Raw genomic sequence first — 26,662 nt, 5'->3', positions numbered from 1 at the left:
ACTGTTACAGCAACCATGAAACAGACTGACCAGACACTGTTACCATGAAACAGACTGACCATACACTGTTACAGCAACCATGAAACAGACTGACCAGACACACAGCAACCATGAAACAGACTGACCATACCAGACACTGTTACCATGAAACAGACTGACCATACCAGACACTGTTACAGCAACCATGAAACAGACTGACCAGACACTGTTACAGCAACCATGAAACAGACTGACCATACCAGACACTGTTACAGCAACCATGAAACAGACTGACCATACCAGACACTGTTACAGCAACCATGAAACAGACTGACCATACCAGACACTGTTACAGCAACCATGAAACAGACTGACCATACCAGACACTGTTACAGCAACCATGAAACAGACTGACCATACACTGTTACAGCAACCATGAAACAGACTGACCATACCAGACACTGTTACAGCAACCATGAAACAGACTGACCAGACACTGTTACAGCAACCATGAAACAGACTGACCATACACTGTTACAGCAACCATGAAACAGACTGACCATACCAGACACTGTTACAGCAACCATGAAACAGACTGACCAGACACACAGCAACCATGAAACAGACTGACCATACCAGACACTGTTACCATGAAACAGGCTGACCATACCAGACACTGTTACCATGAAACAGACTGACCATACCAGACACTGTTACAGCAACCATGAAACAGACTGACCATACCAGACACTGTTACAGCAACCATGAAACAGACTGACCATACACTGTTACAGCAACCATGAAACAGACTGACCATACACTGTTACAGCAACCATGAAACAGACTGACCATACCAGACACTGTTACAGCAACCATGAAACAGACTGACCATACCAGACACTGTTACAGCAACCATGAAACAGACTGACCAGACACTGTTACAGCAACCATGAAACAGACTGACCATACCAGACACTGTTACAGCAACCATGAAACAGACTGACCATACCATACACTGTTACAGCAACCATGAAACAGACTGACCAGACACACAGCAACCATGAAACAGACTGACCAGACACACAGCAACCATGAAACAGACTGACCAGACACACAGCAACCATGAAACAGACTGACCATACCAGACACTGTTACAGCAACCATGAAACAGACTGACCATACACTGTTACAGCAACCATGAAACAGACTGACCAGACACACAGCAACCATGAAACAGACTGACCATACCAGACACTGTTACCATGAAACAGACTGACCATACCAGACACTGTTACAGCAACCATGAAACAGACTGACCAGACACACAGCAACCATGAAACAGACTGACCAGACACTGTTACAGCAACCATGAAACAGACTGACCAGACACTGTTACAGCAACCATGAAACAGACTGACCATACCAGACACTGTTACAGCAACCATGAAACAGACTGACCATACCAGACACTGTTACAGCAACCATGAAACAGACTGACCATACACTGTTACAGCAACCATGAAACAGACTGACCATACACTGTTACAGCAACCATGAAACAGACTGACCATACCAGACACTGTTACAGCAACCATGAAACAGACTGACCATACCAGACACTGTTACCATGAAACAGACTGACCATACCAGACACACAGCAACCATGAAACAGACTGACCATACCATACACTGTTACCATGAAACAGACTGACCATACCAGACACTGTTACAGCAACCATGAAACAGACTGACCATACCAACACTGTTACCATGAAACAGACTGACCATACCAGACACTGTTACCATGAAACAGACTGACCATACCAGACACTGTTACCATGAAACAGACTGACCATACCAGACACTGTTACCATGAAACAGGCTGACCATACCAGACACTGTTACCATGAAACAGGCTGACCATACCAGACACTGTTACCATGAAACAGACTGACCATACCAACACTGTTACCATGAAACAGACTGACCATACCAGACACTGTTACCATGAAACAGACTGACCATACCAGACACTGTTACCATGAAACAGGCTGACCATACCAGACACTGTTACCATGAAACAGGCTGACCATACCAGACACTGTTACCATGAAACAGACTGACCATACCAGACACTGTTACCATGAAACAGACTGACCATACCAGACACTGTTACAGCAACCATGAAACAGACTGACCATACCAACACTGTTACCATGAAACAGACTGACCATACCAGACACTGTTACAGCAACCATGAAACAGACTGACCAGACACACAGCAACCATGAAACAGACTGACCATACCAACACTGTTACCATGAAACAGACTGACCATACCAGACACTGTTACCATGAAACAGACATCAAATGAAGGTTTTAGTTAGAAAACATCCTACCATACTACTGACCAATTTTTAAAAAATTACACAGTTTTTGACGTATTGGATTCTCAGTGTAAGCAGTTGGCCATGAGTCCCCACAAAGTAATGTGTTAGTTAAAACTACTGTGGATAATGTGTTAGTTACGACAACTGTGGATTAGTTTGGAAATTATGACTGCTGTGGATTAATGTGTTATACTGTTGATTAGAGTGGAAAGTATGACTGTTGTGGATTAATGTATAAGTTATGACTAGTGTGGATGTTATGACTACTGTTGAATATATGACTATCCTCTATTGTAAGTTTACCCAAAAATTGTAAATGTACAGTTGTAATAAATGCCTATTCCTTAATGTCCAATATGACTTAGAAAACCTTGCTCCTTTATGTCCAATATGACTTAGAAAACCTTGCCTTACCCTGAGCTTCTCTGTGATTATGAGCCATTAAAAAAATCTTTTTAAAAAAATTGTGTTTCTCACAAGCACTAAAAAAAAATTAAAAATGTTTCTCTTGCACTGAAACTTTGAAAAATGTGTTTCTCTTAAGCACGGAAACTAACTCCTCGTTTAGACTAGCAACATCCAAGAACTATTTGACCTAGTACATAGACTGGACTGATATGGTGCCAGGTGTATGGAACATCATCTGTTACTGGCAGAACTATTTGACCAAATAACGTAGACTGGATTGATATGGTGCCAGGTGTATGGAACATCATCTGTGACTGGCAGAACTATTTGACCAAATAACGTAGACTGGACTGATATGGTGCCAGGATATGGAACATCATCTGTGACTGGCAGAACTATTTGACCAAATAACGTAGACTGGACTGATATGGTGCCAGGTGTATGGAACATCATCTGTGACTGGCAGAACTATTTGACCAAATAACGTAGACTGGACTGATATGGTGCCAGGATATGGAACGTCTGGCCACAAGACAACACTTATACATGGAGTTTGAGATGTGTACACATCCCATGTAACCTCAATCATTTCTCAGTGTTATATTTCCCACAAGACAACATTATATTCAGACTGTTTCAATCATTGTATTTTTTATTGAAACTTGGTCTGATTGGTGGAAATGATTATTGCGGAAACCATAAAGAAAATATGCAAGGAGCTTATTTCCTCTAACATCCTGTCAAGATTTTCTGTTTAGCTTCTATTTATAGGCAAACACATTTTAAAAATTTTTGAACTAAAATTTATTATGTATCTATTTATATCCATGTATTGTTATTGTTTACTACATTGTTTCCAGCGAGGTAGACTTGATAACACAGTGGCTACCAAGAAGGTTTGTGTTTGGAACTTTTTAAAATTATATATTTAAAATATGTTAAAAGTATATATTTTCTATATAAATTCAATTTCGATTTGGGGGGGGGGGGGGGAGGTGAACAACCACATGGGTCCTCCCGCTGTCTCATACAGAACCACAGTCCATCTGAGCTTTATATATTGCCAGGCCCTGCGCTGGCCTCTGTTACAGTGGCGTAGCATGGTCGGGTTTGCACACACCCCCATCAAACTTTCGATTTGCACACCCCCCCCCCCTCAAGTTTTTCTCTATATATTTTGCAATTTTTTTGCCTTGGTGTCACCCGGTGCGATCCGCATCCCTCGCTACGCCCCTGCCCTGTTAAAAGCAGTTTTTTCCAGGTATCTCTTTGGGGGGGGGGGGGGCTCCATCAGTACTTAGTATATATATTATAATATATATATATACTAACTGCATTCCTGTGCTCTGCCACGGTAGATTTTTTTTTAAATGTACCAACTTGGGAACAGAACAAAACTTACACAAACCCAAAGCGCTAATAACAGGATAGCATATCGCGCAAAATTGAACCCGGTGATTCGATTCAATTTAGTAAACGACTACAAAAGCCCAAGAGATGCCTGGAAGAAACTCTGTATGCAGCCAATAGCCGTATCTGGACTTGCCGCTCGCCCCTACCCTAAAAACCTACGTACCCTCTGGGGTAAGGCCGTCATTGGCAGGGGTCGGCAACCTTTTCAGATGGAAGAGCCACAAGCTACATTTTTTTTAAATTTCACAGTTTTTAAAGAGTCACTAACATTTTTATTTCAGTATTTTATTATTTGATTAGGATTAGGTAAATAAATTTGATTTTTTATTTAAAATAAATAGCTTATATGTATTCATTTTAAAAAATACACTTGTTTCGCCAGAATAATGAAAAATGTAATTTAAAAAAAAAAATATAGGATTATCCCAATCCACTTTAGCAGCAGTTAACTTTCCCTTCTTTTTCTTTCTTAACGGACATCACCATCTCAGGTGGGTGTCTCCCATTAGACAGGCAGACTCCGACTAACTGGCTTGGTTCGATTACCGTGTATTGGTCACTGCTGTCCTTTGGTTCTCACCCGGCTTACCTTCCACCCCACTGAACACATGGTAAACTCGTACCCCACCGTTCATTACCCGGCTCAACATTAGGAAGCTAACTTATACTAATAACTAAAAAAAAAAAAAAAACCACGTCACTCACGTCAGATTAATGATTACTGACAGATAGGGAAATGCATTCTGAATTTATTTATTTTAAAATTCTGAATAAAATAACATTCCCCATTTAATTAACGTTATTCGAAAAATTCGACATTTCAGCAGTGGCAAGCATGGAATTGTTGTCACGGGGCTGGTTACAGCACGGTTGTGTACTGGTGCCCAAGCGGCTGTCCGTAGAATTTCTACTGCACCTATTCTCACTGTACAATCATTTGCTATTATAATATGTCAATTATATGACCTTAATCTAACAAACTTATAATCCAACTAGTACTAGGCATATATCATAACAAAGACTGTTCCAAAGATAAAACATAAAAAGACTGGCCTAAACGAATTAGCACCCGCTACAAACTTCCCTTTCAACTCAGATGAGGTTTTTTTTTCTGACATTACTAATAATTTTTTAAAGGATAATGCATCTTAAGGATAATTTAATTGGTGTCGAGTAATTTTTTTTTCCGTACTATCACACACACACATATATATATATATATATATATATATATATATATATATATATATATATATATATATATATATGTTGGGGGGGGGGGGGGGCAAAATGAAAGCGCCGTGAGGAGTCGCTACGGCTCTGACACATGCACACACACACATATATATGTTACGGTCAAAACCCGAAGTCGGCCAATGCGCGCATTGGCCAATATCGCCTCCCATTGACCGGTCAAAGTCCGAAACTTTGCTTGATTTCGGCCTTTGGCCGGCCAATCCGCGGACTGGCCACGGTGGACCGGCCAAAGTCTTAATTAGAATATCATCTGGATAGGGACGACCGGCCAAAGTCCGAATTAGAAGATCATGAACAAATTTTTTTTATGCCGTAAGGATCATGAAATTAAGTCTTTATTGATTATTAATTAAAGTAAATGACAGAAACATTCATATGTTTTATTCTACTAGTCATAGTCTAAATCAGTCAATATTATCATTTGTTCCAACAAGTTGAACTTCTATGGCATTTAGAATTAGGTTGTTATTTTTACACTTGCAGCGATTTGTTGTGTACTTGGTTGTGCAATTGCGGCGAGTGTAGCCTTGGCCCCCAGTCAATGATTGTGAAGATGCGATGGTTCGTAGTGATTTTTCCTCAGTGCCAACTGACGACAATACGAGCAGTTTTTCGTGAAGAATTGAAAGCTCACTTCTAGCATATAGTTGTTTTAGAACACCATGTTCCGTTCCTAATTTGTAGAAACCGCCCTCGAAGCTCGCGACAACTGCAATCACGCTTCGGGGATCACCGCGACCTTTTTCAACATCTGGAATACGGATGTGTACATTGTCTCCCACTTCAGCATTGTTTAAATTTTGTATTTGATGTTTTAAGCATCTTAGCACCTTGAGTTTGCAAGCTAGTATGAGCTGCTGACCTGTGTTCCATGATGTCTTGTTTGTTGTGACACAATCTGCAGTTAATATTTCCTCCGTACCCTTCGTCTGCTTCATTGGGTATTCCACAAATAGCATGGACATCGTTGCCCAGAGGCGTAGCGACCCTTCCCGGGGATAAACTTTCGTTTTGCACCCCCCCCCCCCCCCAAACTTTCGATTTGCACCCCCCACCTCTTAAAAGGCTATTTAACACTCTAATTAATCATTCTATTAAGTGGAATTATAATTTTTCTCTATATATTTTGCTTTTTTTTGCCTTGGTGTCACCCCCCCCCCCCTAAATGGTGTCACCCGGTGCGGTCCGCACCCCCGCACCCCTCGCTACGCCCCTGTATATATATATATATATATATATATATATATATATATATATATATATATATATATATATATATATATACATATACATGAGGTGGGGCGCCTAATTTTAAGTTCAACCCGGCCCCAGGAGGGGTCGCTAGGCCTCTGACCCGACTGATAGTGTATTATTTTATCGGTTCCCCACATACACACATTTTTAAAACAAATTTCAAACCCCACCTTTATGACAAACTGCCTACGCCACTGTGTGTTGTGCAGTATGTAGAAGAATCTTGTAGTATGGGAATTACGCATCCACCGAACATTAATGGGTTGTAACTGATCATACATTAATTTAATGGGTATATAGATTGATCATCTCCCTTACTTTGTTTGGGGGGGGGGGGGGGGGGGAGGAGGTATTCTTGAGGTCACGTTGGAATTTCCCTTTATACGTCCAAAAATAGTAGGCGTTGTTGACAGGGAAGTGATTCACTAAAACAGGGGAGTACAAACTTAAGATGGCGGAGCGGCAAAGAGCACGACTCGGGGAATTACTACTGCAAGATGGAAACGGAGAATGTGCTGACTGTGGAGAGAAAAGTAACTAGCCTGATTTGTTTCTAAAATGACCAGGGCCCATGGTCTACAGTAACGTCTTGAGTGACAGTCTGTATAAATTATAAATTAATAAATAGGCCTAGCTACGTACTACGTAGCTTGGCTAAAAGTCTAAAAGTAGTAAGTAAGAGATCTAAAATTTAAAGGTTAGGCCTATCTGTCTATCGTTTTAGATAGGCCTATGGTGTACTATGTTATGTAAAATGATCGCCCGCGACTAGATCTAGTACTACTAGTAATGTGAAAAACAGGTGACTCCTTAAATTGTAATAATTATTTCACATTTTGAGGCGGATTAATGTTTTGAAAAATACAAAAATGTTTCATTTATGTGGCCTACCTGTTTTTAAACAATTGAATTAGATCTAGAGTAAAGTTCCACGCGCGGTTAAAACACCGGTGCGGTCATCGCCTGTTTATCGCTTCGTACAATATTTGTTTTGATGTTTTATACGAAACTACCGATATCTGCTGTAAACCTGTCCATTTCTAAATATATCCAGGTCAAATTCTTTTGTTTTTCTCCTTCTGGAAGTCGAGTTTTTAAATTTTAAAGTTTCGAGGTATGACGTCGAAGGCGATTCTAGTTCCCCGTATGAAAAACACTAGGTCCCGGATGAGATGAATAAACCAAGCAATCAAAGCTTTTTATAACTAGGTTAACTATAAATAGCTTCTACAATATGTGCGGGACACTGTACATACGATAGATTAGGCTAATAAAGCAACCTGATAGCAGAGTTTCTTCCAGGCATCTCTTCGGGGGGGGCTTTGCCCCCCCGAAAAATTTTTACCGCCCCCCCCCCGAACGAAATGAAATGTATATAATTTATATAGAAAATATATACTTTTAACAGTGTCCGCCCCCCCGAAGAAAGTTTACCGCCCCCCCGAAGATTTCAAGTGCCCCCCCGGAGAAAAAAGTCTGGAAGAAACACTGCCTGATAGGTGAATAGGGGTGGCCGCAGCTTGGGTGTCGATTTGGGTGGTTTCACCGCGCTGCGTAACCAACGACTTGAGCTAGACTAGCCTAGTTCTAGATGCTCTACATTTCAAGCTAAGCCTAGAATCTGTATAATTTCTATTTTTTTCTGCTGTTTTAAATTATTTCGATCATCTACTTCTTCTAAATCTAGTTTGTGTCTCTACATACAAGCATATCTAAGCAAATGTTACGTTATGTCTTGTCAGTGGTTGTTACGTCCCTTTGTTATGATTATTATAGTTGCGTCCCTTGAGTCATCACTGGGTCAACTTTTAATGTCGTTAATTAATTTAATTAACATGTTTTTAATTTGGTTTTGAAATCTATTAATTAATAATACAATCAACAACACGTTTAAAAGTGTAAAATATTTATTTTATTTATTAAACTAGGATTAAAACGTATAAAACACGATCGTTACGCAAGCCGGTTCAGATGGCCGCAGGGAAAAAAAAAGAGGGGAAAAAAATATCGCAAGTAGCACGTCACTAAAACATGAATATCTCAAATTCAATGCGTAGGAATATAAAATGATTGATACATATTAAGAGTAGAAAGGCAGAGGAATAATATAGTACTTTGGGTTTGTTTCTGTGTTAAACGGTTACAAAATAGCGCCCGATGAAAGTCGATGAAAGTCGGGAGATCGCTATGTGTGACCGCGCGTGGAACTTTACTCTAGGCCTAAAACTTTTCAGGAAAAATGAACACTAGCAATGTTTCTAACAGAAGTAACCATGCTCATTCTAATATATAAAAGCCCATGTGCGCACTTATCTCTCTCTGTCCGCAAAATATTTTCGCCAAAACTAGACGGAGACGCTAAGATCTAGATTTAGACTCTTTCTACTCTAGAATCTATTTCAAAAATAAATTTCTATATTAAACTATTTCAGGCCTTAATTATTTTATAGAAATATTTGTTTAGCTATGGAACTGGCTAATTTGGGATAAAAAAAATTAATTTGAAAGAATAGGCATATTCGCGTAAGTTAAGTTTTTTAAATACCTCTTTCATTCTCCATGTGTTATAAGGTGTCTAAATAGCTGAGTTGATAGTGTACTTAATACCACGCAGGTGGTGCGGGATCGAGACACACCAAGTCATTTTATTTTTTTTATAGGTGAATCTTCCGATTTTAGACTATAAAGAAAGGAACTACTTCATTCAAATTTGATTTAGATCTAGATCTATATATCTACTCATCAAGACGTACGCTATGAAATATATACAATTTTATCTGTCAAACTAATACAAATTACTTAAAAACAACATAATGACCATTGAATAGCCAGATTTTTAATGGAATCATTTAAGTCACTCAATCAGTGTGTGCCTGAGTTATGCTAAATGTGTCGGATTTTTAGCTATTTAGTTATTTCTTTGCTTTGTCACTTATGTCGTTCAACGTTTTGTAAAGCACATTGCGTTTTGACCAATAACTATTACATATAAAAGTATTTTTGTCAAAAAGTATAACATTAACATATAGGTCTATAATTCATGTGTAACGGGTGCCGACGGCTAGTATTATTATATAATTATGTAATTATTATTACACGACACTAGTCTAATTTTAACATTGGACAATTAGTGTTTGATGCAAATTTGAACGTGAATTACTTTATTTAATATTGTTCTAAACATACTGAAAATGTATTCTAAAATATAGAAAATTATAACTTGCTTTCTACTAAACTAATTCATCAATGTCATTCAGGGTAAAAACAAAACCTTTATAAAATAACTTGATCGAGACAACAGTGTATTTGAATGGGGAGAAATCTAGCAGACAACATATTTCTGCTGAAAATCAGTCATATCATTATTATCATCATAGCCATATAAAAACAAACGCTTTTTTTCACAAATCATTTTCTAGGCTACCGATTAAATTTTATAAATAAAATTGGTATAAAATTAAAGGTAAATAAAGGAAGTTTTTATTTGTTCAAGTCATCTTTAACAATAATGAAGTTTAAAATCTTAGGCGACACCCTAATTTAATGGCCCTCTCGAATACCTTTGAGACAGTTCAAGACTTTATTATTTTAGAAATCTAGATCTAGAGTCTAGGGCACTCTAGGTCCTAGACTTTCTAGAACCTACATCTACTGAAATTTGAAATTACAAATATTATATAATAGACTAGTCACTGGATCTAGATTTTAGGGACTGAGATCTAGAATATTAGAATAATATTAGAATAATATAGATTCTAGAAGTAGAAGATTCTAGTTAAATCTAGTTATTCTAGTATTAGATAGTAGTAGCTAGATCTAGAATTAGTATCTCTTGGCAGTCATGGGGTAGACTTGTAGCAATTCTCACCCAATTTAAATTTAATTTGGCCCAGGTAATACTAATGAAGACAAAGATCTAATCATAAGGATAATCATAGATTTGTTATGTAGGCCTATTTAGTCTGACGGAATTTAACAGAACTGGAGCTTGAACTTTTGGGGCTAGAGGTCACTTCCTGTTTGTGACTAGACAACAGACTACTTTAATAATACCTTAAATCAAAAGGTTGTAGGTCTAATTTTCAGGATAGTTACTCTACTACTGACTGCACTAATGTATGAGTGCGGTGCTCACGTTAACATTCTCTCCTCTTTGTGTTGATGACTTAGATCCTGACTGGGCATCCTGTACAATTGGTGTGTTCTTGTGTCAAGCCTGTGCTGGTATCCACAGAGGTTTGGGATCAAGTCAGAGTCGCATCAAATCTATCAGGCTAGATAACTGGGACAAAGATCAAGTTCAGGTTAAGGCACTTGAAATTTATAAAATAGCTTAGGTTGTCCCTTGACTCATTTTTTGTAGTTGTTGCCTTGGTAGTGCTGGCTGCCAGAAAAGACCAATCCAAATTTTTTTTTTTTGTTTTTTTTTTTACAAAGTTGATCAGTCATTTCAAAACTTGATATTGTAATTAGTTTTATCAAACAAATTGTACTGCAATACTGATTAGATTTTAACAATGAATGTTTAGTGTTTGCTGTACAAGGTAGTAGAAGATAATGTTAGAACACCTCGTTGCTTAAATGTTTATTGACATTCACACACATTAACTTATAGAAAATTAAATGCCCAGCCGTAATCAACTAATCTTAATCATTAAAAATAGAACTGAATCTGATATAAAAAACATGAAAATAATAACTTGATAGTGACAACAGCAAACACTAAGCCCACCTTTTAGCCTGCTGTCTATTGGAATGAGAAGAATTCTAGCAGACAACATGTGTGCTCTACGCCACTAACCTACCTAATCAAAAATTATTTTCTAGGCTTGCGATTACTATTGATAATTAAAGTTGGTATCAAATCAATGATAAATTAATGTAATTTTTAATTGTTTAAGTCATCTTAAACAATATTGAAATTTAAAATCCTAGGAGCCACCCTAATAGATTTGCCTTAGTTTGTTGAATTTATAATAAATTTAACACTTAAAAGTAGCAAATAGTTCTGCCAATATGTAATCCAGATATTTGCTTTCTAGGTCTTAGAGATGATAGGCAATAGCAAAGCCAAGGAGAAGTATGAAATGTTTGTCCCACCATACTATAAGAGACCCAGCAGCCATACTGTTGAGTAAGTTGTCATAGATTAGAACTCATCAGGTCTACATCTTAGTTCCAGTTTTAGACCAAACATCTTTCTCTTACCTTGCCTTCATCATTACATACACAACTAGCCCTATTTTTAGTTTTACTGCCAGTTAAGAGCAATAGATGGATACATGGTCCTGTCATTAGTAGATGGATACATGGTCCTGTCATCAGTAGATGGATACATGGTCCTGTCATCAGTAGATGGATACATGGTCCTGTCATCAGTAGATGGATACATATTCCATGTGCTTCTACTATATATTGTCTTTTGTTTGTTTGAGTGTTCAATGTGTGAGTACTGATGGAGGCTGGTGTATTGTTTGAGTGTTCAATGTGTGAGTACTGATGGAGGCTGGTGTATTGTTTGAGTGTTCAATGTGTGAGTACTGATGGAGGCTGGTGTATTGTTTGAGTGTTCAATGTGTGAGTACTGATGGAGGCTGGTGTATTGTTTGAGTGTTCAATGTGTGAGTACTGATGGAGGCTGGTGTATTGTTTGAGTGTTCAATGTGTGAGTACTGATGGAGGTTGGTGTATTGTTTCAGTGTTCAATGTGTGAGTACTGATGGAGGCTGGTGTATTGTTTGAGTGTTCAATGTGTGAGTACTGATGCAGGCTGGTGTATTGTTTGAGTGTTCAATGTGTGAGTACTGATGGAGGCTGGTGTATTGTTTGAGTGTTCAATGTGTGAGTACTGATGGAGGCTGGTGTATTGTTTGAGTGTTCAATGTGTGAGTACTGATGGAGGCTGGTGTATTGTTTCAGTGTTCAATGTGTGAGTACTGATGGAGGCTGGTGTATTGTTTCAGTGTTCAATGTGTGAGTACTGATGCAGGCTGGTGTATTGTTTGAGTGTTCAATGTGTGAGTACTGATGGAGGCTGGTGTATTGTTTCAGTGTTCAATGTGTGAGTACTGATGGAGGCTGGTGTATTGTTTCAGTGTTCAATGTGTGAGTACTGATGCAGGCTGGTGTATTGTTTGAGTGTTCAATGTGTGAGTACTGATGGAGGCTGGTGTTTCAGTGTTCTCAGGAAAGAGTGGATCACAGCCAAGTACCAAAGGCTAGAGTTCACAGATCCTGAGCGCCAGAGCTCATACAATGTCACCGAGAAATCTGGCATGCTGTGGAAGCTGGGACGGGACAGAAAACAATTTGCTCAGCGCAAATTTCTCTTGTCTAGAACTGAAAACAAACTTTTTTATTATGTAAATGAGGAGAATGGCAAGGTTAGCAATTTATTATCTTATTTTTAAACGGAGTTCCGTGAGCAAATAAAGTTTTATTCTACCCTGCTTGAGATGTTGGCTAGTTTAATATGTCACTGTCTGATCCAAAGTATTTGCTCATGCATAGTTTGATGACTATTTTTATCAGTGTTTTAACTTGTCCCTTGTTGTTTGAGTTGATTTCACATTGGTCTTATTCATTAGCAAAAACAGCCTAAAGCAGAAGCAGACCTAGATTTCCTCAATGCTGTGTTTGTCCCAGAAAAAATTGGAAACCCGTATGGTCTGCAGATAACATATTTTAAAAATGGCTCCACAAGAAACCTGTTTGTTTACTCAGAAAACTCAAAGGTACAAAATGGTGTCTGTATGTTTGCTAATGTCATTGTCACAATAAAAAATGGTGTCTGTATGTTTGCTAATGTTATTGTCACAATAAAAAATGGTGTCTGTATGTTTGCTAATGTCACATTCTGCTGTCCATTGAATTGGTCTTAACTATCCATCATGAACTACATCTCTATTGATGTCATTAGTCCATTGGTATTCTCTTAAAAGAGATTACATGAAATTTGATTTTGATATGTCCATTAATGATATGCCCATTAATGAGGTTAGGTTTTGATCTGTCCATTAATGAGGTTAGGTTTTGACCTGTCCATTAATGATATGTCCATTAATGAGGTTAGGTTTTGACCTGTCCATTAATGATATGTCCATTAATGAGGTTAGGTTTTGACCTGTCCATTAATGAGGTTAGGTTTTGACCTGTCCATTAATGAGGTTAGGTTTTGACCTGTCCATTAATGAGGTTAGGTTTTGACCTGTCCATTAAAGAGATGGTGTTTTATTTTTTCTGACAGGACATTGTGGACTGGTTTATGTCTATCCGTGCTGCCAAATGGGAAAGGAGAAGGATAGCATTTCCTGACAGAGATCTGACTCAGGTAACATTATCTAACGCAGGAACTTATGACCTGGAACTTGTAACAGGGATGTAACTTTTCCACTTTTTTCACGAAATCAGGTTTTTCCTGCTGAGAATAAGCTTCCGCCAAAAAAAATATTTTTTTCCGCCAACTCACTTTTTTTAAAAAACTTGAGGAATCTTTTTCAGGCAATCAATTTTTCTGTTATGCTACCCATATCTTCCCCTCCTTTATAAGTCTCACTGGATGTGCTAGAGATATGTAGAAAAAAATATATATAACTTTATGGATTTTCTCTTGAAGATATGGAATTTTTCTGTTTTTACGGAACTCTGCTTTTTCCCTAACAAAATATTCATTTTTCGCCGACCTAGACTCTTTCTATTTTGTATTGACAAAAGAAAGGCGAATTGATTTGAAATCTGTGAAGTATGAAACAGAAAAGTGGCGAGAAATGCTCTGTTCTTTTTTTATTACTTTTACCTCACCCACTTTTCATTGTCATGCTAACCGTGAGGCCTACGACCCTAGATTGCGTGATCACATTCTACAAGCACTTTTTACGAGCACTTTTATTTAAATATCTAATTTTAACAAGTTATTTTGAGTTTTTTACAAAATTTTTGAGAAAAAAACGTTCAATCTACGTCTTTTATTTTTGCCCCAAAATACTGATGTAGGCTTACTATGATGTTGTTACACTTTTGATCAGGGCCTTATATACTGATGTAGGCTTACTATGATGTTGTTACACGATTGATCAGGGCCTTATATACTGATGTAGGCTTACTATGATATTGTTACACTTTTGATCAGGGCCTTATATACTGATGTAGGCTTACTATGATATTGTTACACTTTTGATCAGGGCCTTATATAAGAAAAACCTTGTTTTTTGCTGCCATCACAACCCCTTATGACATTGGAACTCATAGGCCCTAAATCAAGACCGGAGCTTTTCTTTTATTATTGTTGATTATATTTTCAGCTGGCTGAAGATTTGACCAAAGATTTTCTAATGGAAGGATGGTTAAGCAAGATGGGACCAAAAAATGAGCCGTTTAGACGCAGATGGTTTACACTGGACAGGAGAAAGTTGATGTATTTTGAAGAACCTCTTGTAAGTTGATTCAAGTTACAAGGGTCAAATACTTTTCACTTAGAACATTTGTATTCTAACCATTCATGACCTGACACTTGGAACATTTGTATTCTAACCATTCATGACCTGACACTTAGAACATTTGTATTCTAACCATTCATGACCTGACACTTAGAACATTTGTATTCTAACCATTCATGACCTGACACTTAGAACATTTGTATTCTAACCATTCATGACCTGACACTTAGAACATTTGTATTCTAACCATTCATGACCTGAAACTTAGAACATTTGTATTCTAACCATTCATGACCTGTACATTCTCCCAAAACCCCAAAAAGTCCCAATGGAAGAAGCATAACTCACAAATTATTCTTCTACTTTTAAATGTAATCAACAATAAAAACTTTTTTTATGCTGGAATCAAAGCTCACTTTCCAAGTACTAAATACATTCAACCAACTTACACCATCAAAATGTAAAATGTCAGAGACAATCCAGTATTGGTCATTTGGTGTCATCAACTTTTATTATTTTTGTTTAAACAGATATCCAATTAATTCATCAGTTGAATATCACTTTTGCTATGTCTAATAAATATAATTTGAAAAATATATGCCTAGATACATTTATAAGCAGATTTTTTTAAAATTAAAAATTTACTAAAACAAGAAAGGATGGGTTCAATGTTTTGGGATAGAATGAAATAGCATTATAAACATTGCACATTGCCACTATATGTTTTGGGATAGAATGAAATAGCATTATAAACATTGCACATTGCCACTATATGTTTTGGGATAGAATGAAATAGCATTATAAACATTGCACATTGCCACTATATGTTTTGGGATAGAATGAAATAGCATTATAAACATTGCACATTGCCACTATATGTTTTGGGATAGAATGAAATAGCATTATAAACATTGCACATTGCCATTAAATGTTTTGGGATAGAATGAAATAGCATTATAAACATTGCACATTACCATTAAATGTTTTGGGATAGAATGAAATAGCATTATAAACATTGCACATTGCCATTAAATGTTTTGGGATAGAATGAAATAGCATTATAAACATTGCACATTGCCATTAAATGTTTTGGGATGGAATGAAATAGCATTATAAACATTGCACATTGCCACTATATGTTTTGGGATAGAATGAAATAGCATTATAAACATTGCACATTACCATTAAATACGACAGACCTGAAAATGACGTTAAAACTATTTTATTTCATGTCTATTTAAAAGATAAGATTTTAGGCCACATTTTTACACTACTACTGGTACCCTAGAACTTACTCTTAACTTTCTACCCATCAGAATGCCTTTGCTAAGGGTGAAGTTTTTATAGGCCACAAAGATGGAGGCTACAGTGTTGGTACAGGCAGCGAGGAAGGTGACAGGGGGTCCAACAGTCAGAACAGTAGCAGCAATAACTGCTTCACTCTGCAGACGCCAGACAGGAAGTTTGTCATGAGGGCTGAGACACTGGATGACATGCAGAAGTGGGTTATGGCCCTGCAGAAGGTTGTCGAGATGCCACTTACAACTCAAGATAGTAAATGTAATTATTGACTTTTCATTGGATTCATTATAGTCCTGACATTCCTGAGTTTAACCCTTTATAGTCCCGACATTCCTGAGTTTAACCCTTTATAGTCCTGACATTCCTGAGTTTAACCCTTTATAGTCCCGACATTCCGGAGTTTAACCCTTTATAGTCCCGACATTCCTGAGTTTAACCCTTTATAGTCCTGACATTCCTGAGTTTAACCCTTTATAGTCCCGACATTCCTGAGTTTAACCCTTTATAGTCCTGACATTCCTGAGTTTAACCCTTTATAGTCCCGACATTCCTGAGTTTAACCCTTTATAGTCCCGATATTCCTGAGTTTAACCCTTTATAGTCCTGACATTCCTGAGTTTAACCCTTTATAGTCCCGACATTCCTGAGTTTAACCCTTTATAGTCCTGACATTCCTGAGTTTAACCCTTTATAGTCCCGACATTCCTGAGTTTAACCCTTTATAGTCCTGACATTCCTGAGTTTAACCCTTTATAGTCCCGACATTCAAATGATTTATTTCCTACACAACCAGCCAAAAATATGACATATCCGTATATGGTTTTTTAAAAAGCGTTTTACAAGAGAAGGTCTATGTCTATGAGGTTAGACAGGTAAATAATTTAATAACAGGTAAATAATTTACTAACGGGTAAATAATTTACTAACGGGTAAATAATTTACTAACGGGAAATAAAAAATTCTGTAAACCCCAGCAAAACAAACAAAACACAATTCTTAATATATCAAATTTAAGAGTTTTTTAAATGCTATAAAAAAAAAATTCCAGTTACTGGAACTACTTGCTTTGATCTCATCATCATATTAGTTACATTATAAAAAGCCCACTCCATCAACAGCGGCGTTTGATTTGTTGACTCAAATTTTTTTTTATTGCCTTAATTTTTTTTAAAATCCAGACTAAAAACTTTTTAGAAAATTAACAGAAAGATCAAGAAAACAATGTAAATAAAAATTAGAAAATTAACAGATAGATCAAGAAAACAAAATGTAAATAAAAATTAGAAAATTAACAAGGGGTCGGCGTGGTCGAGTCGGTAAAGCTCATGGTTGCTAAACCGAAAAGTCTCGAGTTCGAACCCTCGGGCAGATGAGGCTCGTTAGCTGGGGATAGCCACTCTACTAGGAGAGACAACTCCAAAATTAAACAACTGCTGCCTTGTAGTTTGTTCTTGGTTGGACAAAGGCTATGGAAGCAAATCCAAAAAGAAAAGCAGGCTGAAATCGGAGTCAATGGCCTCAATGGCGCATATCCAGTTGACACGTAACGCTTAATTGTGTTGGAGGCGTGGTCGAGTCGGCAAAAAGCTCATGGTTGATAAATTCGAACAAAGTCTCGAGTTCAAACCCACTGGCAGATAAATCTCGATCCCCTTCAACACTAATAATTAAGAATGAAGAAGAAGAAGAAGAAAGAATTAACAGATAGATCAAGAAAACAAAATGTAAATAAAAATTAAAAAATTAACAGATAGATTAAGAAAACAATGTAAATAAAAATTAGAAAATTAACAGATAGATCAAGAAAACAAAATGTAAATAAAAATTAAAAAATTAACAGATAGATCAAGAAAACAAAATGTAAATAAAAATTAGAAAATTAACAGATAGATCAAGAAAACAAAATGTAATTAAAAATTAGAAAATTAACAGATAGATCAAGAAAACAAAATGTAAATAAAAATTAGAAAATTAACAGATAGATCAAGAAAACAAAATGTAAATAAAAATTAGAAAATTAACAGATAGATCAAGAACACAAAATGTAAATAAAAATTAGAAAATTAACAGATAGATCAAGAAAACAAAATGTAAATAAAAATTAGAAAATTAACAGATAGATTAAGAAAACAATGTAAATAAAAATTAGAAAATTAACAGATAGATCAAGAAAACAATGCAAATAAAAATTAGAAAATTAACAGATAGATCAAGAAAACAAAATGTAAATAAAAATTAGAAAATTAACAGATAGATCAAGAAAACAAAATGTAAATAAAAATTAGAAAATTAACAGATAGATCAAGAAAACAAAATGTAAATAAAAATTAGAAAATTAACAGATAGATCAAGAAAACAAAATGTAAATAAAAATTAAAAAATTAACAGATAGATTAAGAAAACAATGTAAATAAAAATTAGAAAATTAACAGATAGATCAAGAAAACAATGTAAATAAAAATTAAAAAATTAACAGATAGATCAAGAAAACAAAATGTAAATAAAAATTAGAAAATTAACAGATAGATCAAGAAAACAAAATGTAAATAAAAATTAGAAAATTAACAGATAGATCAAGAAAACAAAATGTAAATAAAAATTAGAAAATTAACAGATAGATCAAGAACACAAAATGTAAATAAAAATTAGAAAATTAACAGATAGATCAAGAAAACAAAATGTAAATAAAAATTAGAAAATTAACAGATAGATCAAGAAAACAAAATGTAAATAAAAATGAGAAAATTAACAGATAGATCAAGAAAACAAAATGTAAATAAAAATTAGAAAATTAACAGATAGATTAAGAAAACAATGTAAATAAAAATTAGAAAATTAACAGATAGATCAAGAAAACAATGTAAATAAAAATTAGAAAATTAACAGATAGATCAAGAAAACAATGCAAATAAAAATTAGAAAATTAACAGATAGATCAAGAAAACAAAATGTAAATAAAAATTAGAAAATTAACAGATAGATCAAGAAAACAAAATGTAAATAAAAATTAGAAAATTAACAGATAGATCAAGAAAACAATGTAAATAAAAATTAGAAAATTAGCAGATAGATCAAGAAAACAAAATGTAAATAAAAATTAGAAAATTATCAGATAGATCAAGAAAACAAAATGTAAATAAAAATTAGAAAATTAACAGATAGATTAAGAAAACAATGTAAATAAAAATTAGAAAATTAACAGATAGATCAAGAAAACAATGTAAATAAAAATTAGAAAATTAACAGATAGATCAAGAAAACAAAATGTAAATAAAAATTAGAAAATTAACAGATAGATCAAGAAAACAATGTAAATAAAAATTAGAAAATTAACAGATAGATCAAGAAAACAAAATGTAAATAAAAATTAGAAAATTAACAGATAGATCAAGAAAACAAAATGTAAATAAAAATTAGAAAATTAACAGATAGATCAAGAAAACAATGCAAATAAAAATTAGAAAATTAACAGATAGATCAAGAAAACAAAATGTAAATAAAAATTAGAAAATTATCAGATAGATCAAGAAAACAAAATGTAAATAAAAATTAGAAAATTAACAGATAGATTAAGAAAACAATGTAAATAAAAATTAGAAAATTAACAGATAGATCAAGAAAACAATGTAAATAAAAATTAGAAAATTAACAGATAGATCAAGAAAACAAAATGTAAATAAAAATTAGAAAATTAACAGATAGATCAAGAAAACAATGTAAATAAAAATTAGAAAATTAACAGATAGATCAAGAAAACAAAATGTAAATAAAAATTAGAAAATTAACAGATAGATCAAGAAAACAAAATGTAAATAAAAATTAGAAAATTAACAGATAGATCAAGAAAACAATGCAAATAAAAATTAGAAAATTAACAGATAGATCAAGAAAACAAAATGTAAATAAAAATTAGAAAATTAACAGATAGATCAAGAAAACAAAATGTAAATAAAAATTAGAAAATTAACAGATAGATCAAGAAAACAATGCAAATAAAAATGAGAAAATTAACAGATAGATCAAGAAAACAAAATGTAAATAAAAATTAGAAAATTAACAGATAGATCAAGAAAACAAAATGTAAATAAAAAATTAGAAAATTAACAGATAGATCAAGAAAACAAAATGTAAATAAAAATTATTTCCCACTCCCACCTGTATCTCTTAAATTTTGTCCCAGCAAGACTTACAATACTACACATCAAACTATGTATTAAGGGGAGTAAGAATGTGTCTAACTCAGGGGTTCTCAAAAGGGGGGGGGTCACAAAGGGCTTTCTGTGGGTCGCCAACTGGTAAACTAAATCAAACAAAATATCAAACAAAAAATTCTAGCAATGGAATAAAGAAGCCAAAATGCGTAAATTAAATATTGAGAATGATGACAAGAGGTTGGCGTTAACAGAAACTGAACAGTGAATTCTGAGGCTAATTAATAACATTCAATATCACCCATTGTGTTAGTTATAAAAAACAATTAAAAGTGTACTAGAAAATCTTATTTTGGTGTTTATTTATTTCCATACTAATTTTGACTTTTTAATTTGGGGGGGGATGGGGGGGAGGTTACGGGTCACTTTATAAAATGGGGTCTTCACTCTAAAAAGTTTGGTAACCCGTGGTCTAACTGTACCACAGACAAAAATTTCTTCCGGTAATAACAGGCACCGTGCGGCGTCAAACCGGCCCGTGACAAAACGGCCCCGTCAAAACAACCCTGTCAAATCGGCCCCGTCAAAAGGTTCATAGACAAATGGATCCCGTCATTTAGGCTCCAGTCAAAAGGGCTACCGTCAATAAGGCTCGCGACAAAAGGGCTCCCGTCAATAAGAATTCTAACAAATAGGCTCCCGTCATTACGACAACCGACAATTTGGTTCATATCATTTAGGCTCCCGTCATTTAGGCTCCAGTCAATTAGGCTCATGACAAAAATGGCTCCAGACAAAAGGGCTCCCAGCAAAAGGGCTCCCGTCAATATAGTTCCTAATAAAAGGGCTTCCGTCATTTAGGCTCGCGTCAAATTGGCGCCCGTTAAATTGGCTCATGACAAAAAGGCTCCGGTCATTAAGACTCTCGATAAATTGACTCCCGTCTATGTGGCTCCCGTCATATAGGCTCCCGTTATTTAGGCTTGCGACAAATAGGCTCCCGTCAATATGGTTCCTGACAAAAAGGCTTGTTATTTTGGCTCTCGTCAATACGGCTCCCGACATAATGATAATGGCTCATGTCAACACCCACCATTCCTCAATGGACAACAGAAATACGCCTAAGATAATAAAGCGTCCTTAGCTTTAGGTCGCCATTTCTTAATTTTAAAGAAAAAGTATTTCTTGTACTGTATTAATTTTTAGTTTAGTGGTCATCTGTTACATTTCTACTTAGGGGTGTAGGATGCTGCAGCCCATTATACACATGACGGGTTAGGGTCCTTACGATACAATTACAGTCAATATGCTTCCAGGTTATTAAAAAATATGACTTCTTTGACTCGTTGCCCCCTTTTGATAGCCAAATAGAGGACACGTAACTGTTTGACCGATCCTCCAAAGTGTACTGTGGCGGATGGGGCAAGGGATGGGCACCAACAAGGTATCAATTTTTCAAAAGCATTTTTGCTAGCCGTCATCCTTTTATGACATCAACATGGTGGGTGGAGTGTCGATTAACATCGACTGTTGTGGACTGGGAAGGAGGGAGGGGGTCCATGTGGACATCCATACTTTGAAATTAACATGTGAAAAACCTAGACAACAAACGCAAAATGTGTAACATGCATGCTAAATTTAAACAGAAACAGCTGAGCTTGGGTCATATGGCGTAAACAACAGCTCAGCATGCACTTAAATCAGGTTAATATAAAATTACAATACTCAAAACTTTGTAGAAAGCGAACTGTTTAAAGATAAAAATGTGATAACTCCTCAGAAAACGGTTTCTTTGTCGGGAAGTGTTTTAAGTCGGGAGTTATTTAACCGGAGCCATTTTATAGTGAGCCAATAAGTCGGGAGTCATTTAGTCGGGAGCCAATATGTCTAGATTTCTTTTGTCTAGATTCCAATTGTCGGGAGCCCAATTGTCGGTAGCCAATATGTCGTGAGCCCATTTGCCGTGAGCCCTTATGTCGGGAGCCAATATGTCGGGAGCCCATTTGTCGGGAGCCAATATTTCCTGAGCCTATCTGTCGGGAGCCAATATGTCGGAAGTCTATTTGTCGGGAGCCTAAATGTTGGGAGCCCATTTGTCGGGAGCCTATATGTCGCAAGTCAATATGACGGGAGCCCATTTGACGGGAGCCAATAAGTCAGGGCCCTTTTGACGGGGCTATTTTGATGGGGTCGGTTTGTTGAGAGTCGATTTGACGGGGTCATATTAACGGGGCCGTTTTGACGGGGCACCAACAGGCACATATTACTTAAAGGGTTAAAATGTTGAATATGACAGCTGTTATGGTGTGCAGTAATAACACAGGTCTAAAAACCTATAGTGGGAGTAATAAACATGCAACTGCTCTAGAATAAACATGGTCTAAAGATGTAATTATCAAATTAATAATTGTTGATTTCTACTGAAATGTTACCAGTACATTTTAGGGAATGGTTTTAATTTTACCATTTTATTTAAAGACTTTATTTCAGTTTAAAGTTTGTTACTCTATGCTTGTTTTAGTTTCTACTTTTTACTATTTAAATATTGGAAAGATATAATCTAGAGAGGATATGCTCAGTTTTTTTATTTTTTGTAATTTAAGATATAAAGCCTTTAGAATACTCTAACCTTGTTTAGCACATGAAAGTAAACAGCAAAAAGGGGTTTGAAAAAATGTTGGTTGTCATGGAAACCCAAAAAAATCTCCCTTTTGAATTATTTATTTAAACACTTATAGCTACAAATGAACACGGCTTATATTTCAGTATATTTTTTGACACAACTTTTTGTAGAGCTACTGGTCAGAGTTCTACAAGCTCCCAAAAATCACAACCTTTTTAGTATGCAAAAGTTTTAAAATGTGCATAATATTTACTATAAACTTTTTTAAGCGCAATTTCCATTCTGGAGAATTGCGTTTATTAACCCGTCATTTCTGGATGTATGAATGAATGGATGTGTGTCCGCAGCTTTAAGTCGTAGCTCCTCCTCAACGAAGCAATATTGAGGACTAGTTCCAAAAGCAATTTATTATTATGTTAAGCAAGTTACGAGGATGAACATAGGCCAAAAAAATTTCGGGTTTCTTTCATGTATTTCTCGGAAAAGCCAAAAAACCTCCAAAAAATGCAGTTTTTGGCCCATATCTTGGCAACCAGACCACTTAGCGACTTGAAACATGTACCAATCGATTCCTGCCATAATTTAGAACAATATTGCCGAAGAAAGTTTTCAAAAATATCCTTTCGTTCGGTCACAAAATTTTTTTTGAATTAATTAAAATTTGGACCGAATTAGTAGGCATTTTTATCCAACCACACCACAGGCGTCATCACGTTCAATGGCTGCGACATCACGTTCGGTAGCTAGGCGCGAAATGGTTTTTAGTCATGTAACTCTATTGTAAATAAAACATGTAAAATACTGAAAAAAAATTGATAAAAAACGTTTTAATAACTAACCAATGGTTTTACTAACCCTGCTCTTGATTTACGCTACGACAGAGCTATTTTTAGATAACATAAGTAAATTGCGCTAAAATTGTCACTAGACTTTTTAATTACCTTGTTTCTATGAAAGCCATCACAATTCCCTTGTTACAGAAGTTCTATTTTTGCATGAAGAACAGTTACTGAAAATATGGTGGGCATTAAAAAAAAGAGTAGGAAAATGAGAAAAACAGTAAAATGTTATAACAAGTGGGTCACTAAAATACCATTTGTGTGTAATTTGTGTAGCCAACTAAAAGCTTTTGGTGTTTCCGAGTTGGAAAATACGATAATCAAGGTTTCTAATGATGCCAAATACAATATCATTACAGAGATATAATTTTTCATAGATAGCGTGTAAGAATGGAAAAAAATTATAATTTTTTAATTAATGGGGTTTTCAAAATTATATTTACCCATTAAAAAAAGTCCTCATTAAAGTTATTATTTTCTTAATACAAAAACGGACAAAGTATCCAAGAGTGCAAGAAACCCATTAGGAGAAAGAAGTCACGATTTTGGTGATTTTTATGAGCATATCCCGATAAGTTAAACAACAAAGAGCACCATTTTTGTTTTCTTTTCATTTGCTTCATTGGACTGAAGCCAACTCCCTCCATGACTAAAAGTAGATTGACTGAAAAAGCTAGCTGAAACTGTGACAATTATCTGCCCCTTGTTTATGTTCATGGTGTCAATTAGCCCAACTGTGACATTTAATTGTTTGTATTGTCCACAGTGGCTGGGTTGTTGGTGCCAAAGAAGTCGTCCAATTCCTTTAGGCTGATCAAAAGATAATTGAAGACTTAAAAATCAGCTCCATCTGTACACTAACACTAGATGCTGCCATGCAAGATATCTGAATCTGTTATATGAGATATATTGCTGGTATACCATCTGATACAAGATATATTGCTGGTATACCATCTGACTCTGTTATACAAGATATATTGTGTTATACAAGATATATTGCTGGTATACCATCTGATACAAGATATATTGCTGGTATACCATCTGATACAAGATATATTGCTGGTATACCATCTGACTAAGAGCAGAACCTACCCATGATCTCCCGTGAAAGTGCTGATTGTATTTGTTGTCAAACTTACAACTGAGATTATGCTAAGCTTCACCCGCCACCTTGATGGATTTGATATTAGTAGCTAGACATGGAAAGTAGTTTAAGCTCTGTGGACTTAGCTTTCTCTTTAGGTCTGTGGACTTTCTCTTTAGGTCTGTGGACTTAGCTTTCTCTTTAGGTCTGTGGACTTTCTCTTTAGGTCTGTGGACTTTCTCTTTAGGTCTGTGGACTTAGCTTTCTCTTTAGGTCTGTGGACTTTCTCTTTAGGTCTGTGGACTTTCTCTTTAGGTCTGTGGACTTAGCTTTCTCTTTAGGTCTGTGGACTTTCTCTTTAGGTCTGTGGACTTAGCTTTCTCTTTAGGTCTGTGGACTTTCTCTTTAGGTCTGTGGACTTTCTCTTTAGGTCTGTGGACTTTCTCTTTAGGTCTGTGGACTTAGTTTTCTCTTTAGGTCTGTGGACTTAGCTTTCTCTTTAGGTCTGTGGACAGCTTTCTCTTTAGGTCTGTGACTTTCTCTTTAGGTCTGTGGACTTAGCTTTCTCTTTAGGTCTGTGGACTTTCTCTTTAGACCTGTAGACTTAGTTTTCTCTTTAGGTCTGTGGACTTTCTCTTTAGGTCTGTGGACTTAGCTTTCTCTTTAGGTCTGTGGACTTAGCTTTCTCTTTAGGTCTGTGGACTTTCTCTTTAGGTCTGTGGACTTTCTCTTTAGGTCTGTGGACTTAGCTTTCTCTTTAGGTCTGTGGACTTTCTCTTTAGGTCTGTGGACTTAGCTTTCTCTTTAGGTCTGTGGACTTTCTCTTTAGGTCTGTGGACTTTCTCTTTAGGTCTGTGGACTTTCTCTTTAGGTCTGTGGACTTAGTTTTCTCTTTAGGTCTGTGGACTTAGCTTTCTCTTTAGGTCTGTGGACAGCTTTCTCTTTAGGTCTGTGACTTTCTCTTTAGGTCTGTGGACTTTCTCTTTAGGTCTGTGGACTTTCTCTTTAGGTCTGTGGACTTTCTCTTTAGGTCTGTGGACTTTCTCTTTAGGTCTGTGGACTTTCTCTTTAGGTCTGTGGACTTTCTCTTTAGGTCTGTGGACTTTCTCTTTAGGTCTGTGGACTTTCTCTTTAGGTCTGTGGACTTAGCTTTCTCTTTAGGTCTGTGGACTTTCTCTTTAGGTCTGTGGACTTAGCTTTCTCTTTAGGTCTGTGGACTTTCTCTTTAGGTCTGTGGACTTTCTCTTTAGGTCTGTGGACTTTCTCTTTAGGTCTGTGGACTTAGTTTTCTCTTTAGGTCTGTGGACTTAGCTTTCTCTTTAGGTCTGTGGACAGCTTTCTCTTTAGGTCTGTGACTTTCTCTTTAGGTCTGTGGACTTAGCTTTCTCTTTAGGTCTGTGGACTTTCTCTTTAGACCTGTAGACTTAGTTTTCTCTTTAGGTCTGTGGACTTTCTCTTTAGGTCTGTGGACTTAGCTTTCTCTTTAGGTCTGTGGACTTAGCTTTCTCTTTAGGTCTGTGGACTTAG

General features: G+C 35.9%; 1 protein-coding gene across 2 annotated transcripts; it reads left to right on the top strand.

The window, feature by feature from the left end:
• The first annotated feature begins 7,067 nt into the window (after nucleotides 1-7,067).
• On the top strand, nucleotides 7,068-25,696 carry LOC131951723 (arf-GAP with dual PH domain-containing protein 1). Of its 2 annotated transcripts, XR_009388435.1 has the most exons (10): nucleotides 7,068-7,234; nucleotides 10,872-11,005; nucleotides 11,744-11,835; nucleotides 12,880-13,084; nucleotides 13,289-13,435; nucleotides 13,948-14,031; nucleotides 15,002-15,133; nucleotides 16,453-16,696; nucleotides 24,818-25,293; nucleotides 25,663-25,696. XR_009388435.1 is itself a non-coding variant. In XM_059314087.1 (9 exons), exons 1-9 carry the CDS (start codon nucleotides 7,153-7,155, stop codon nucleotides 24,874-24,876), a joined length of 1,179 nt encoding a protein of 392 aa, XP_059170070.1. In that variant the 5' UTR covers nucleotides 7,068-7,152; the 3' UTR covers nucleotides 24,877-25,313. The 2 variants fall into 2 exon arrangements, 1 of the variants encoding a protein (XP_059170070.1); XM_059314087.1 differs by lacking the exon at nucleotides 25,663-25,696 and having other exon boundaries at nucleotides 24,818-25,313.
• The last annotated feature ends 966 nt before the right edge of the window (nucleotides 25,697-26,662 follow it).

This window comes from Physella acuta, unplaced genomic scaffold (assembly GCF_028476545.2).
Source record: "Physella acuta isolate Inbredline_101_S28 unplaced genomic scaffold, ASM2847654v3 ptg000824l, whole genome shotgun sequence".
NCBI classification, from domain to species: Eukaryota; Metazoa; Mollusca; class Gastropoda; family Physidae; genus Physella; species Physella acuta.
This window is presented reverse-complemented; position numbering and strand designations above follow the sequence as displayed.

Excerpts from the sequence above, each read along its gene's own strand:
- LOC131951723 (XM_059314087.1), top strand. The coding sequence starts at position 7,153 with ATGGCGGAGCGGCAAAGAGCACGACTCGGGGAATTACTACTGCAAGAT. Across the intron at positions 13,085-13,288 it reads TAAATGAGGAGAATGGCAAG|CAAAAACAGCCTAAAGCAGA; the intron begins GTTAGCAATTTA and ends CTTATTCATTAG. Across the intron at positions 16,697-24,817 it reads TACAACTCAAGATAGTAAAT|TGGCTGGGTTGTTGGTGCCA; the intron begins GTAATTATTGAC and ends TATTGTCCACAG.